General features: G+C 40.6%; 1 protein-coding gene across 3 annotated transcripts in view; it reads right to left on the bottom strand.

The window, feature by feature from the left end:
* Nucleotides 1-17,168, bottom strand: part of Robo1 (roundabout guidance receptor 1) — a 305,991-nt gene that overhangs the window by 27,896 nt on the left and 260,927 nt on the right. For 2 of the 3 annotated variants that reach the window (XM_076943072.1, XM_076943073.1), the window contains 5 exons: nucleotides 16,712-16,866; nucleotides 14,045-14,215; nucleotides 11,925-12,032; nucleotides 9,240-9,384; nucleotides 5,731-5,979 (listed from right to left, as the gene is read on the bottom strand). In XM_076943072.1, coding sequence (XP_076799187.1) covers nucleotides 5,731-5,979; nucleotides 9,240-9,384; nucleotides 11,925-12,032; nucleotides 14,045-14,215; nucleotides 16,712-16,866 — 828 coding nt within the window. Of the gene's footprint in view, nucleotides 1-5,730; nucleotides 5,980-9,239; nucleotides 9,385-11,924; nucleotides 12,033-14,044; nucleotides 14,381-16,711; nucleotides 16,867-17,168 lie in introns of all 3 variants that reach the window. The other variant, XM_076943071.1, reaches the window with a different exon arrangement.

The raw sequence follows: 17,168 nt of genomic DNA, 5'->3' as shown, positions 1-17,168 counted from the left end.
ATATAACAGAGTGTCTTAGTTAGGGTTTTACTGCTATGAAGAGACACCATGACCAAGGCAAGTCTTATAAAGGACATTTCATTGGGGATGGCTTACAGGTTCAGAGGTTCACTCCATTATCATAAAGATGGGATCATGGCAGCATCTAGACAGGCATGGTGCAGGCAGAGCTGAGAGTTCAACATCTTTATCTGAAGGTTGCCTGCAGAATACTGACTTTGAGGCAGCTAGGATGAAGGTTTTAAGCCCATGGGCAGTGACACACCTATTCCAACAAGGCCACACCTTCTAAAGGCCACTCCCAGGGCCAAGCATATAGAAACCATAACACAGAGGTTAAGGATATGCCCCAGTTCTGAATATGGTCTTTGCTTGATCTGACCACTTTCTTGCCCTGACTTGAAGCCAATTACCACCTAAGAAGTGCTAGTTTCCTGAGGCTCTATGCTATGAGAAGCCTGGTGTGTGGGGTGAGAAGTGTGTGGTGTGTGGGAAGCTGAGAGTAAGTGGCAAGACAGAGGGGCCACCGAGGCCTGGAACATCATGGATATGAGTTGAGAACCAAGTCATTTATTAGGAGAGCTTTCAGCCCCAACAGCTGAGCTGAGATGGAGTAGCAATATGAATGTTTTCAGAATCCCTGACTTGTGAACATTATAAAATAGTTTTGTCAGGTTACCAAATTTTACAAGTGGTTTTTAGATAGCAATGTAAGTATGAACTTTAGCATTATATTATGAATTGTGGTGAATAAAATAGTTGAAACAAGCTTGGAAGACACAATCAATCAATCACTCACATACTCAGAGATAGTGCAGTTCTAGAGACCCCAGGACAGAGGGTGTATGGAACTCAGAGTGTCTAAATCCATACTGACAAAGCACGGAAAGAGGACCTGACATTCATTGTGGAATCAAAAGGACACATAGGTATTAGGTCAAAGAAAGGGGGGCTTAGGGATATTCTAGGAGGACGGTTACAGCATGCAAAGATCTTGGTGTGAGCAAGAACAGAGTTCATGCCTGACATGAAAGAAACTTCCTCATGACAACGAAAGCAGTGACAGCAGGAAGGATGAAGTTACTGAAGGACAGGTCACAGGGTGTCCCAACTGCTTTTCCTGGGGAAATTTGCCTCTGTTTCTAGGAAGAAGGGAAGCCACCAAAGGTCTTTAAGCAGTCTGAACTTCATGAACATGCCCTGGCAGAGTCAGAAGTAACTGATCAAGAAGCAATTACAGCAAGCGAGTATTTAGTGGAACATGACTCCAACCCAGTCAAGGGCGAATGACTGCCAGAAGAAGTTAAGACTGTGTATGACTTGTGGTAACATGCCAGAGCGATGCTGAGGGAGTAAAAGCTTTGAGAAAAACAAGTACTTGGATATATGGGTCTCCTTGGATATAAAATGAAGCTGTAGAGAAATAACCGTCTCTAATGAGTGCTACAACAACGGAGTGGCATGGTGATGGGAAACAGAACACATCTGTTTGACAGACACAGATCTGAACAGGCAGAGGGAAGAGAAGAGACTGTATTCAGGATTTAACTTGAGAGGAGACTCCAACATCATTCACTCCCTGAAAAGGCAGATACCATCCAAACACCAACATTAGGGGACAGGCTATGTAAATCCGTAAGATACATTTAACACACATATCTGTGTTAAAGATGACCAGGGTAGACTGCAGTGGACTTGGCAGCTTGTAAAATAACTCGAACAGATGGAGCTTTCAGAGAAACGGGAAGATATGCAGAGATAATGGCTTTATGGAACCCTTTTCTGTGTGCCCATCTTTTATTCTATTTTTTTTTTTGAGATTATCAAATGATTACGACATTTCCTCTTTGCTTTCCTTCCTCCGACCACCCCTTCCCCACTGAACTTTTGAATATGGTTACCTACATATCTTTTAACATGATCACTACATAGATTATTGGCACTTTTATTTTTTTTCTACATTGCCAAAAAGTGGATCTTGATTTTGAAAACATTTTAGAACAAACATAAAAGCTATGCTGTTACAAAAAGCAGTAAGAGGCCTTCACTTTTTTAAAGTCTGTTTTCTTTGACTTTGTGCATGTCTGGGAAGTCACGTTTCTATCCCCTCATGGACTGAACGTAGTAGCTCACAGGCCATTGAGTACAATGAAAGTGACTGCAAGTACAGGTATTTGAATGCACTTCCCCAACTGTAACAGTTCTCTTCGTCAAGTCCTGGAAAGAGCACTGAGATCTCCAAAGGCTTGGGAGTTCTCTTCTCAGAGTGTTTAATTCAAATAGAGGAACAGTTACAGATGCCAAAGCAACTAGCCACGGGCTCAGTATGAGAGCTGAAGTCTGAACAGATTGGTTGTCCCTCATCTAAGGCTTTCAGAACAGGCAGAACAAATGCAGGAGCCAGAGGAACGGGGAGTTTCCTGTGAGTTTTTGTTTCCTAGAAATGCCAGAAGCTACATCCATGTCACACCACCATCACTGCCAAAACAGCAGCTGAGGAAGAAGAACACCAAACACATTCTAACATGAACTGGGAAAGCTGAAGAGGCCTCAGCCCTACAGAAAGAAATACAGGAAGCCAAGAAATACTGAGAGCAGGAGAAATAGTCTTCCTTAGAGAAGAGCATGGTGACAATTTATCCAGTACCAAATGTCAGCCCCGAAAATATACATACAAGTAACATTCTATATAGACTAAGCAGGGCATATTTATGTATTCAGGAATATATGTATATTCATAACAATTAATAGAAAAATAGGGCATGAATTTGCAAGAGAGCAAAGAGGGGTCTATGGGAGGATTTCAAGGGAGGAAGGGAAGGAGAAATGATGTAATTATATTATAATTTAAAAAAAATAAATAATAACACAATTAAAGAACAAAAAAAGTTGCTTGTTGTTTTTCCAGGCAGCAGAGGACAGCTTTGGAGGGGGAGCAGCCAGACTTATAAGAATGAGAAACGATTGCCATATTGTAAAATAACAGCAGGCATCAGACCTGTGCTTTGACCTTAAGATAAATCCAGGGAATTTCAAATGAACATAAGTAGAAAAGAGGGCGTGTTCAGGAACTGAGGGAAAGGTGTGCAAAGGGAGGAGACCTAAGAGCCTTAAATGCTGGGCTAGGCTGGAATGACTGACTCACTTGGAAAAAACATCTAGAAAGATAAAGCGGGAGGAAGGGGATGGAGGAGGGATGGAAGAGACAGAGATGAGAGAGCATTTTAAGGGTGTAGGGGATTTTTGAATGTTTGGTTTGTTCATCTTGCTTTTGTTTGGAATTTGTCTGAAGTCTTGTACAGGCAGCTGCAGAAATGGAAACCACAAACAATGTCAAGAGCTACTTTGGAGTTCCATTAAAGGAAACTGGTCATTAATGTTATGGGACAATATGAAAACAAAAGACGGGTGCTGGAGAGCTGGCTCAGCGGTTAAGAGCCCTGACTGCTCTTCCAGAGGTCCGAAGTTCAATTCCCAGCAACCACATCGCGGCTCACAACCATCTGTAATGGAATCTGCTACTGGTGTGTCTGAAGACAACTATAGTGTACTCATATACATAAAATAAGTAATTCTTTATTTTAAAAAAGAGAAAACAACAGAAGATAAATAGGAGGATAACTGATATAAAAAGGACAGAATGGTTTGTTTTAATTTTGCATATGCCTTTATATATTATATTTTTCATACGCTGCCTGAAATAATATAGTTGATAATTCTACATAAGATAGCCACGGATCGCAAGAAACACAGGAAAATAATGTTACACCCAGGAAGAAATTTATTTAGCGGATGATGGCTAAACAGATTTGACAGTTCTCACAATATACATAGTGGGCGAATCTATTAATAGAGTGAGGATAGGATTCGCTTGAAAACGGCTTGTCCCAGACACTTAACATACATTGTCTATTTGATTCTCAGAACAGCCCATAATATGCTATCCCAGCAGGAAGCTCAACAGGGATATGAAGCTCGAGAGCAGGTAAATGGAGCAACCTAGTACAATCCCAGATGCAGGGGGCTACTGTGTGAAGGAATCCGGGAGCCAGGAGTTAAACCACTTTAAACAGCAGGGCGAGGGTGGGGCTGGGGTAGGCGGTGACTTGGCAGGCAGTACACTCGGAATGAGAAGAGAGGGTTAAAGAGAGGAAACTTTCAAAGTAGAAAAGTTAACAGTGAAGTCCGGGATTGGAAGAAGACAGGGATGTGAGGTTATGGCAGAGAAAACTGAATGCACTTTTACCTCAGAGGAATGTGGAAAGGATTATGTAGGCAAGACATAAGATAGGCTAGCAGAAGTTGGGTGTGGTAACCCACATCCTGCACTACGGAAGTGGAGGCTGAGAGGATGGAGAATCATCACAAGCTCAAGGCCAGCCTGAGATATACACACGGATCCGGTCTCATCAGAACAAAGATTAACCGAGTAACTGAGCAAACCGATAAGCCACCACCACCACCACCAACAACAAAATGGCTGCAGGCTCTTCCGGACCACAGCACCCCCACTGGCAACCCAGAGGGGTGTAGCTAGGCAACAGGAAATTTAGGTAATTTTAGAGAATGAAAGAATGCTGAGGTATTTCAGAGCTTAATAGTGTCTATTAGCGCCTCATTGGCTTTTAATAAGAATAGCTGAGATGCTCTGTGACCTTAATAGGGAAAAGAGATGCCTTCTTTGTTCTCAATCTTCATACAGTTGCAAGGATTAATACTATTCCCTTTAAATATACAGCAACCCAATTCCACACACACACACACACACACACACACACACACACACACACAAAGAAACCTCCATCACACATAAGGAGGTTAGAAAATTCCCTTCTTTAGAGAGAATACGCGATTTAAATTTAGTTTTAACTTCTTAAGATACGTAGTAAGCATAGGAAACTGTGTTTTAATCTACAGGGTAAAATTCAAGCAGCACATGCTAGAATTTTTTATTCAAGAATATCGAAGGAAAATCTTCTGAGGCAAATACTGTGTTCAGTTTTAAAGGATATTAGGAAGCGGAAAAGAGATAGATATGTAATGGGTCAAGGGCAATAAAATGCTACGAACAAAATCATCAACACGAAAAGTTAACATGGCTCAGTTTTTATGTGGTAGGAACAGCATGCATATCCACTGCATGTAATAAAATGGATTGTTGGTGATGTTCAATAGATCTTAAAGAGAGTTTAAAGGCCCATATATCTGCATGTGCACATGTGCACACACATGTACTGTTTGTAGCCTGGACAGAGGCATTCCAGTTGGATATTTTAACCAAAATTAAGATATTTGATGTTACTATAAAATAAACATATCAATCTTTTATAAATGGTATTTTGTGGGATTTAAAATAACAGGAGTAAACTCCCTCCCCACCTCCCTCCCCGACTAAATAAGCATCTGGCCATACATAGGAAAAACTATAGCATGAAACACTTATCATCAAGAACATTGGAATTACATGACAGGTGCTCATGAATATACCTGTAAAATGTGGTTGAATATTTGTGTCCACTTTATTTTCTGGTTACTAGTTTATGCGGTTCAATTCAGCTAACGTAAGAGTCAACATTATCAGTTGGTAATATCTATTATCTGTATGGGCTGGTAGCCCAAGAAAATGCTCATGTGACTCAAAAATTATTTCATGGCACAATATCCAACAACGAATCGCTGAGGAGCAGAATCATGATTGGCCACCAAGGCAGCCAATGAGAACATACGTACCTCCTGTCTGGTGGGTGGGGCATGTGGCCGATGTCTTCTGGACAATCCTGTAACATAGGCTGGAGCTCTTCCTGGGGAGAAGGGGTGAGAGTGGCCGTGGACTGATGGCTGTAGGACACAGCAGCTGGAGAAGAAGCTGCCCCCCGGACAGGGGGCGTGGGGCCTCTTTCATCTTCCTCTTCTTCTAATTCATCCTGTTGCAAATACATCCGCGCAGGTGGCACAGGACAGGGCATTTCTTGATCATAGCTACAACAGATTACAAGAACGTGCAGTAAGCTATTTGTATTAGAGCGTGGGAGGGTTGGCACCGAATTGCTAGGTCTTACTAAAGAATTATCATTAGAAAACAGCTTATTGTTAGAAGTTATCAGCGCACACGATAGCATCGATAGCATCGTATGGAGGCTGAAGGGTCTGGTGGTGGGAAATAGCTTTGCAGATTTGTTTGAGTGCATTTCCAATGCACTTGGGAGATTCTAGCTCTGTCACTTCATTAGGACCTTAGGAAAAAAGATGGAAAATGCGCTGCAAATGGTCCAGGGTCATGTCCTGAGCTAGGAGAAATCCTTTCGAAGGGTTTTCAACAGGTTTTGCTTTCTAGACCAGGCTAGCCTCAGTCTTACAATCTGACTGCTGTGGCAGCCCTTCCTTTACTCATATTCTACCAACTGCTTTGATTCCCTCAATCAGAGGAGCTGATGTTTAAATACTGTGGTTGTCTGTGTATTCTTTTATTTTTTTTTTTTATTTCAAACAAGTTATCCTTTGTCCCTCTTGTCTATGTTTCCTTCATTCTCAAGAAGCACAGTAAGTTTTTCTCTTATCTAAACTAGGAGTCTTAGAGAGTAGTCTTCATATTTTCTTTCTTCTGCCTCAAACCACTCCCCGGCTCATCTCTATCTGTGTAAAAACTCTCGAGTCAAGTCCCTGGCTTGTGTCTGCTGTATGTGCCATTGCGTTAGCCTCTTGATTCACCTCTCTGCTTCCGATAGCTCCTTTTTTCTATGCCTCCAACTTGCTCCAAATTTGCAAAACGAATCGTACACCACTCATAGATCATCCATTTGCTCCAAAGCAATAAATGATTCTTTAATTGCTTGAACAATAAAAATATAAAAAAAATGCCAAGGCAAGTCACTGGAGTATCTGCACGATCTGGTTTACATCTGCCTTTCCCAGCTTCCTCTCGGTCCCACCCATGTGTTTCCTGTTAAGCTCTCCAGGAGTCCACATCTCTGTGTGGTCCCAGTGTCCAGAAACCCAGTCTTTCTTCAAAACCTTCTCATGTGTCAAGGTTAAGAACAAGTGGCACTTGATCAGGAAGCCTTCGTTCTCCTCATTCAGAATCATCCTCTTTAGGAAGTGGTCTTTTACCACTGTGGTGCATGAAGTTTTTGCTTTGTTTTTCCTTTGTTCATATTAACTTCATTGTGTGTGTGTGTGTGTGTGTGTGTGTGTGTGTGTGTGTGTACTAAGCAGTAACTACTGTATCAAAATAACTGGGACAACCAACTTTTAAAAACAACAGCTGTACGGATCTTTGTTACTTGCACATTCTGTGCCTGTAAATTTACTGACTCGGTAAAATTTATACGCAACCACAAAATCGGTCTTGGTGACATTTTCATGGTCATTCCTGCGTCTGCAAAGGCCGAACTCAAGCCACCTGCCATGTATGTTCCCAGCTGAGGTTAAAAATAAATAAAATAAATAAAAATAAAAGACCTCCTTTTAGGAGTTCCTGTTTATGTGTTCAGCAATCATCTTTCTATCACTGCTCAGAGTTCTAAGCTTCTTTCTTAATTCTTTTCTTTTGATTTTTTTTTTTTTTTTTTTTTTTTTTGCAGAATATTGGTGATTTTCCTGTTTAACTATGACACTCACGGAAGAGCTGAAGTACCACTGAACTGAGGAAGGCAGCGATGGGCCTTATGCCCCTTCGAGGTGAATGTACTCAGACATGATCTAGTGCTGTTGGCTGTGAGTCCCTCAGTACGGAAGAAGAACAGATGTTAACTGAGGTATTTTGAACAAAACACCCATTAAATAGGAGCTGTACTGACAAACAGCACTGAGGTGGGGGCTCCTTGGAACTCCCTCTACGTACACATATTCAGTAACTAAGATGGTCGGCCTTACAGCTGCAGATCATGAGAACTGCCTATAAACATTTTCTGTATAAGAACTTTACTTAAAAACACATTTAGAATATTATTAGAAAATGCAAAGACGGGGACTTACTCAGGAGCAGAACTGAAACTGGTAAAGCTGTCACACTGTTAAAATGTTGGTGGATAATAAATTAATCAAGCCTTCTTTCTTTTCTTTCTAGTTACTGAAAAGGCTGTTTTCAGGTAGATAGCCTTTCTGGCTGGGTGTCCTCTCTTACAGGAGATCTCCTTTGATGATACTGGTGAGGCAGCTTTTTATTTCGTCTGGTGGACCATGTCCAGTGACCGATGTTGGGAAAAGCAAACGGCACAGACACTTCCTACATTTTATCATGTGGCTGACTCATATTCATTAAATCCGTTGAGAATCATTCCTGCAAAGTTTAAATTTCTAAAGAAACTGGTGTTTGTTTGTTTGTTTGTTTGGCACAAGGTAATGCCATCTAAGGAAGAGTGCTTTCTGGTATACCACGAGTTGTATAGACTGATGCAATTGTGACAAGGACGTTCGAACATTCCCAGTCATGGCCCAATGGTGGGGGTGTGCTCTGAGGAATCCATTGTTGGAGAACTTTGACATTTCATGGACATCCCAGGGAACACTGTCACACACCTAGATGGCACTCTCCACTCTCTCTCCGCAGTAGAGGTACTTATTATACTTGAAATTGCAGAGAAAAGAAACAGTGTAAAAGCATTTGTGTTTTCAGAGGCACTGAAGATACGAAAGGCACAAGGCAAACACTATTGGATAGGGTTTTACCAGTTCCATCATAAGCTTACAGAATTCCCATCGTATAACATGTTATAACACTGACACTAGTGGATCTAGGAATGTATTTAAAATATCATGAAATCATGTATATATGATTCTGTGCTTGAGTTTACATGTATATAACACTGTTTTCGTTGTTAATCCCAAGTGCTGGGATTAAAGACATGCACCACCATCATCCAGCTATTATACACACTGTTTTTTAATATGTGTGTACATGTGCACACATACTTGAATAATTAGTTACATCCATGCACATGTGCATGTATGATGTGTGCATTAAAGAAGCATTCTAAAACATAATTCATATTTGAGACAGCCCTAGGGAGAGCTCATATGTGTGTATATATACTATGTGCCCCTAATCTTCAGGTTTTAAAGTAGTATCCTTAACCTCAATTCTTATTTCAGATTTCCCTGAGGAGGGCTGTTAAGTCCTGCTGTTTGGTTTAGGGACTAGTGTTTGTGAACCCGAGGAATCAATCTTCTTTGGGCAATTCGAGTGAACCCCGACTTGTCTTCTCCAAAGCACGATCCTCTTACTATGGCAATGCCCTTACCTTTCCTCTATAGACATGCTGTATTCTTCGCTGTTGCTATGTGGGGGAGGATGCGCCGGAGGAGGGGGCAGCAAGTCTGCCCAGTTCATGCCACCCTGCTTGGGTGCCTTTGGTGTCCGTGCCCCTTTCTTGTGGCCTTGACTCCCTGGAAAAGAAATAAAACACAATGTCTTTTGTTTCTGACCTTTACGTTTTATTTTCCATTATTAAAGAGTTTAATACATTCTGCCACTGTCCGACAATTCATATGCACATATGTGTGTGTGCACTTTTCTTCATTAGACAGGACTTGATACAAGAGAAAAGGCCAAATGCTACCAAGTCCAATGCCGAGTGCATAGCCCAGGATGAAACATAAGCTTAAATGAAATTTTACAAGTCATATCATTAATAGTGATCTTCCTACAGCAATTAATTGCATTATGAATTATCATCTGAAACAAATGAGCTGTGGACATATTTTCCGGAGTGCCTTTCTATTATTTAATTGCTGAATCCCAAAATACAATGCAATACAGATACGATCTATTAGCGTTCTACTGTTGCATTAAATCACCGAATATATATAATTTGTACTTGTCCATTGGAATGTTTCAGGCCCAATGAAATTTCTCATTTTCTTGGGGAAGAGAGGTAGGGGTAAGGAAATTGCCAGAAGAACTAATATATTTAATGACAAAGGAAGGAGAAAAGTGCGTTAAAAATAATGGACAGAAATATTTTAACCAGTTTATATAAAATTATGGCTTATAGTAATAAAAAAGATGACGTTCCTGAATACTTTCAGTGGTATGAAGTAGCCTGATCATTTGATTACTATCGTGTTTTTGATTTTAGAACTGACTCCTCCTTTAAACATTGGTAGCTGGTATGCACAGGAATTTGTAGAGAGTTTCAAGTCAAAAGATTGTGTGTAATTAAACACTCCCACTTAACATATTTCAGGTCCATATGTACATTTTGAACACAGAGTCTGTAATTGTTTTTTTTTTCACATGAGCCCCCAATATCCCAGAATTGCTTTAATGTTTCTTTATGACTCTGAAACAAGTCCCATGGGAGATGAAGCAGGCTTTAGCTTATTCAATGAGCCTTTAAAATGTTTTTAAGTCACTTGGGACTTTCCTGTCACGGGAACTGTTTGTCATGCCAGTTGTTCTTGGGCTGATCTGTTATTGCATCGAAATGTGGGCTGAAGGGCAAGCCAGGAGTTAACAATAAACGCCAACTGTCAGTCCCAGCCTGTACATCTCCATGCTCTCTCACAGCCTCCGTGGCTGGTACGAGGAGGACTGTGGGGCGTGTGTCATGAAGGTAACATTGACCCATGCCTTCCTCTTTGTTTCCTCATACACATCTTCCCTAAGAATAGCATCTGCCCTAAGATGCTGAACACGGCAGCCCTCTCCTGAATTTGCCTCATTCATGTGCTTTGTTTTCCGCCACCGGTCGTCATCAGATGTCACGTCTCTAGCATCCTTTTATCATCCACTGAATAACCAGTGATAGCAGAAGGATCAAGATCAGGCATCTAGAGTGAGGGATGTGGATGCCAAGGGAGAATCAATTACCTAGCTTCTCTCTACAAGTAGCTAAGAGTTCAAAGACAAAATGACTTATTATAACCAAATACTTAAAATATTGGTGGTGATTTCCCCAAAGAATACACAGGTGAAATTTTGTTCAAAACATGGAATTTCATTACTTTGAAGAAGAAGAAAAGGGAAAATCATTTAAGACTTCAAGAGTATTTAGTACAATCCAAAAATAAAAAAAAAATCTAAAATAGTAAAGAATCATCTCTAAGTTTCTGGAATTCACATAAGAACCTGTGAAGTACAGGCTAGGGAATGCCACACCATCGTGCCTCTGTTAAGGGAAGATAGGAAACTGCAGATGTGAGCATCATTAGAGAAGAGGGCAGGGCAGATCGGCACAAAGACCCTAGCAACACCTCGTGCAGTTGCCAGGAGGTTCTGTTTTTCCCTGTCCTGGAGAAAACATGCTCCACTTAAGATCAATCGTTCCGTTCTCACTGTGGTGTGACTTGCCACATGTTAGTTCTAATAATGAACCGCCTTTAATTACGAAAACAGGATTTAACCACCAGCAAACTCCCATCTGCAGCGCCTATCAAGAAAACAGCTGGCGGACAGCTGCAGCCGCACACCGACCCACAGGGAAGCCTCACTGTGGCTTCTGAGGCAGGACAGATGATACTGGGAGGAAACATTATGAGCTTTCCAACAAGAACTGGGAGACCTCGGAGAGAACGTGAACTAGGATCGGTTTCTGCCATCCCTCAACCCCAGATTACTGTTCCTCTGGTTTTCGTCTCCTTGAACGTACCAAGTGGTAACAGCAAAGTCATCACACATGCACTGTTTGGGACTGTGCTTTGACTAAGGGAAGGAAAAGAAGTTTAACTGCCTTGGAAGTTATTTTGTATTTTTGACTTTGCTAAATCTCAGTATCAAGGAAGGAAACAGAACGATTGCTATTTGATGCTAAGTAGGATATGAAGTAGTTTATTGGGTGGATGGTGCTCTAGACCAGGCCTGTGTCTGGGACTCTCATGATACAAGGTGGTGATTCCCATCCCTTTATTACACAGCTAACGACCACTCTGTTCATCATCTCTTTTAAAGATAAAGGCCGACACTGTCTTGTGTGTTTCTTACTTACCAGATGTACTACTGCCCCGATCCGAGCTGTTGTAAGATCCTCCTGTATTCTGGTCATAGGATTGGTTGTACGGGATGGTTGGAGGGATTGTGTCATTTGCCCGATAATCTAGATATTCCAGACAGGGAAAAAAAAAGTTTATTTCATCATAGTTATTTCACATTTGTTTGGTTTATATTTCTGAGTAACAGAAGAAAGCTGCTGGATTATCTACTCGCCCGGTTTTTTTGTTTTTCTCTTCAGATTAACATGATAGAGAAAAGCTTCTAGTTGAAGTGCACACATACATAGATGCATGTATGTATTTTTAAATATAATAAGAGGGACTGTGGGCACAGCTTCATAATAGTGCTTGTTTGACATGCATTCGGACTTGGATTCTGTTAAATGCCCAGTATAGTATTCTTATAATCTCTCTGTGTGTCTCTGTCTCTGTCTCTCTGTCTCTGTCTCTGTCTCCCTCCCTCCCTCCCTCTCTCCCTCCCTCCCTCCCTCTCTCCCTCCCTCCCTCCCTCCCTCCCTGTCCAGAGTTGAGGTATTATAAACCAAGACAGATGCCAACTGCACCTAGACCTTGCCCTCAGTTTATCTTCTCTTCGGCTGTCTCTGCTTAAGCATGCATCAAGGCTGTGCTTTACAGCCTAGATTCAAATGGTAACATACTTAGTAGATTAGCTACCTATGCAACTCTACCTATATACTGAGAGAACTGAAACTTGTCAACAATATTGTATCTATTGAAAATATAAGAAAACATAGTATCTTCATCCGCCCCAGAGATGCTTCTGCTAACTTGGGCAGAGGTGCAAATGCAAAAGACTGCCAGGGGCACACGGGCAGCACTCATCTGTCAGTTGATTTGCATTCCAGAGTCTTTATTAGTTATATTTTCACATACTCAATGTGTTTCCAAGCAGTAAAAAGGAGCAGAGGTTCTAAACTCTTTATACATCCGACTTCCAGGCATTTCCATGGCTCAGAGTGAAAGCACGCAAAGTGGCTGAAGAAGGTGACAGGAATTTGACCACCACAGTGAAGTCATAATTACAGAAACTCTCCTTTCCTTCTGTATCAGTTTTTGTCAGGAACTTATGCAGGAGTCTTAATGAATTTCATTAAATTGGGTTATTATATCAATCAAGTGCTTCCTTAAACTTGGGAAAAGGTTAGATGACTTTATTATGAAATTAAAACATATAGCGTGGATTTAATCAAATGAAATGCTTAAATTACCCTTTGGTAATCTCGAGTTGTATGTTCTCAGGGAAATAAATCCTTGTCTCTAATTACTTACAGTAAAATGTGTCTTTTGCCTGTGTACGTGCACAACATTGCTCTATCTATTCAAATTAGAGCAATCTTGCTTTTCCTAGAGGTATAACTTTGCAAATCATGTTACTGCGGCAGTAGCCTGGAGAACTTCGAAGGAATCAAATACCTATCTCTTTCAACCCACGCATTACAATACAGAGACATTTCCCTCAGGCCATACAATACCATTCTGCTGCTTCAAGTTAATATTAAACTCAATTTATTTTAGGTTCTATACTGACAGACTTCAATCAGGTCAACCACAGAAATTTAGGTCCCAGAATTATACATTATAGCAGTCATAGGAACCATGTGAGGTGATACAAGAAATTGAACCACTTCTCCAGTTCACGTTTAATTTAATTATTTTTCTTCAGTTTGATATAAAAATGCCATTCGTTTATATGACCATGTAGAAGCAATTATCTTCCATCCTCAAGTGGAAAGGATGGAATAGTCTATTTATTGAGAATATGAGGTATTGTGATAGTTGTACATCTGCCTTATGAATAAAAGATTGCATGTCCTAGGCAATCCTTCACCTACTATTAAATTTAAATTAATCTCAAAACCATTTGAAAATATTTATATATTATTATAAAATCAATTTTCCATGGTCATTGTTGTGCTAATTAACTCTTTTGACACTGGAAATTCTGAAGCCAATGAAACAAGAATAATTTCAGTAATCAAAAGAAGGATTTGACTTGGTAGTCACAGACCAGTTTTCATAGTTAGCGCTGGGGGCGGGGGGGGCGGGGTCAAGGGATCACTACAGGAAAGGGCGGGACAAATGCAAAACCCTTCACCTTTGTTCAGCTTGTTTTGCTCCATGATGTTATACTGAATTGGTGCCACTTCCTGTTTCTGCTGTCCCGGAGGCTTCCAGTGCTTCTCGCTGGAGTCCCCACTGCCATTATTCATATTGTTGCTGAGGTTGGCCTGGATGAGCTGCGTGGTGGCGTAGGGAGTGGGCTGCCCTGATGGATTGACAAAACGCCCGTCCTTCAGATTTGGGCTATTGAAGGTTTTCATCTCATTGATTTTGTTACTAAGGTCCACATCACCATAAACAGTTGACTCAGGGAGCATCAGGTTTGTTTGTTTGTTATCCAGCTGGTTGTTATAATTTGCTATACAATCAGCTATGTGCAACGAAGAGGAAAAGGAAAAAGTCATTCCGCATGGTTATCCGTCTTAAATTGTTTTCTAAGCTTTCTGAGTTATAATAAAATTGGTCTATAAAGGACAAGTGTGCTTAAGATTTACAGAACGGGTGAACTATTCACACGGGCTATCAGAAGAAACCAAAATTTAAGGAACACAAAAATATTCATAAACTATTATGTAGGAACCAAATAATTTTCTAACTCTGTCGGTGTTATTTACGATCCCGTTTTAAGTCGCTTTTCTTAACTCCATCAAAAGGAATTCCAGTACAACCATATACATGCAGATCTGTATGTACTTCATACACATATTTCATACAAATGAGAGGCCTTCACATTTCCTGGTCTCAGGTTACAGACCTAATTGAGGCCACCCGTTGGAGATACTGAAGCAATAGAACTAAGCTGGTAAGTTGAGGCATCGGACCAGGGGTGAATACAGCTTCTAACTACATATCAACGACCTGAGATTTCAATATTTTACAAAACGCTTCTACTCAGAGCTAAGAGGATAGGGAGAAGCAATAGTAAGTAAGTAAGTAAGTAGTGCTTCTGTAGGATTTTACTGGTTCACTTCTTGTTCGTACAGGATAACCATTATCAGAGAGAGATGCTACATGGCCGTTGTTCACGCTTTCATAATGACACCACGCAGAGTCTAAAAGGATAATGATGGTGACAAAATGAATCATGGTGACCCGGGCCATTTAATCAAATAAGGACAGAAATAATATCTGATATTTCTAATATCTCATTGCCATGCTAATTCTACATTCATTGAGATAATTAGGAACCGAATAACACACGCGCAGATGTGTTTAAGGTTCAAAGTATTAAAACAGCAGGAAGAACTAAAGTTGTATTTTAAGTTAAAAGATTTTAAATTGAAAAGTTACTAAAGGAATAACATTAATTTATCCATGATGCTCAAAAGAGGCACCAACATTAACGGGTTTCTTAAATAAATAGCTTTCAAAGAGACATCTTTAAAAGCGATAAGTTAACATGCTTGCTACTTACGAGACAACCAGGAGCATAACCTTAAGAACTTCCAATTTCTCTATCCTAGTGAATTCAACCACTTTGCCATTTGGCTATACACAACGGACCACCGATGTTCAGTTCAAGATGGTCTGCAGTAACTCCATCTTTAGTTTCTAGGCATTAGGTTCTCTTCAATAGTAGGAAAGACAACAAAATGTCGTTTTGGAAATCTCATCTTGCTGTGGCAATCTTTCTATATGGGTTTTATGAAATAGGTTGTTTCTCATCTTGGCCCCCTTCTACCCTAAACTGGCAATATGGCAGCCACTGGTCATATCTGACTCTAAAGAACTTCAGATGTGGCTAGGAGGCACGAGGAAACATTCAATCAAGTTGAAATTTAAAAGCCACTGGTGGCTCTCCTATTGGACAGTGTAGCTCTGAATGTCACTTCACGGGGCTGTCAGCATCTGTGCTTTCCTGTGGGTGTCAACACTGCCTTTTATTCAGGGTTGTGGGGCTCTCTGTCTAGACCGAGCATGGAGCTCTCAGGTCACAGACTTGTCGTATGGATAAGTAACATTTACCACCAGTGAATGAGACCCAGGATTGTTTTTAAGGGTAGACAGAGGTGGCTTTTGATTCCTTCTCACATTATAACGTATTTATCTGCAGCCCACCTTCTCTGTCTCCCTTTCTTAGGCCTATGCAATTTTCTATTTCCATCCTCACATTTTCTGCTTTTTTTTTTTTTTTGACTATTATTTTAGTTTCTCAACTTGTTTTTGTTCCTTAGGAAGATTTTTCTAACTTTCCTTCTTTAGCCTGCAGATTCCACATTCTACTCTGATGTTTTAGGTGTAGTTTATATAATATGCAATAAATGTAATGCAGCTGTGTGCTTATGCGTGCGTGTACACCATAAGTTTCGCTGTAGCCTTGGGATTTGTTTTCCTGTTGTGAATTCTGATCTAAAAATTTAGTTCACTCTCATCAAAAAGTTTTGTTATTACTGTGGGTGATTATCGCTGTCATTGCCACTGAAAAGTTTGCTTTTTTTTTAAATCGATTCTTAGGGCCTCAAATAGTCATAATAAAAATTAGAATTATAAATACTATGAAATTTTCATAATTTTATTTTCTAGAATTTGCATGTTCCGCTCAGGGATGGAGAAGCTATTTGAGCAGGCTTGTTAGTGACATATTTATGATTTCCTAAGATTGTTGACCGGTTTTCTCCTCACTCAGGAAGGACACATGACTTTTTTTCTGGCTAACTTTTGGTAAGGCTGATACAGTTTTGGCTTTAGCCGTGCCCCTAACCTGGGCGACTGTAGGTTGTCAGGTTGCTGTCGCTGTTACCGTTGCCGGCTGTGCAGCAGTTGATGGAGCAGTCGTTGTGATTGTTGCCTGTGTTGGGCCATGTGTCTGCCAGCCATGGCTGCGTGGCAGGTTCACTAATGTTGAGGAGTCCCGGCCTAAAGGAAAACAATACAGAAAAGGAATAGAAAACAATTCTTAGTCGGCATTCCAGCAAGCGTCTCCTTTGATTAACCTCCCCATAATGTGGTGAGCTACACCGAATGATACTATGGTGTGTTTTATTCTACAGACAGGCAGCTGTAATCTAATGTTCTAGAAAGGATTTCTGCGGACAGATGCACTAATCTGTAGAGCTGTGTTTCAGAGCTCAAACTGCACGTCTTTGTGTCACGGTGTTTAGAAGACAAACACGGAATCCGAAATTATCAGAGCATAATTTTGAGACTTGTAAGGTAGG

The sequence above is a fragment of the Arvicanthis niloticus genome, chromosome 12 (assembly GCF_011762505.2).
Source record: "Arvicanthis niloticus isolate mArvNil1 chromosome 12, mArvNil1.pat.X, whole genome shotgun sequence".
In the NCBI taxonomy this organism is placed as follows: Eukaryota; Metazoa; Chordata; class Mammalia; order Rodentia; family Muridae; genus Arvicanthis; species Arvicanthis niloticus.
The sequence above is the reverse complement of the archived record's forward strand: the minus strand, read 5'-3'. Positions and strand labels throughout refer to the sequence as shown.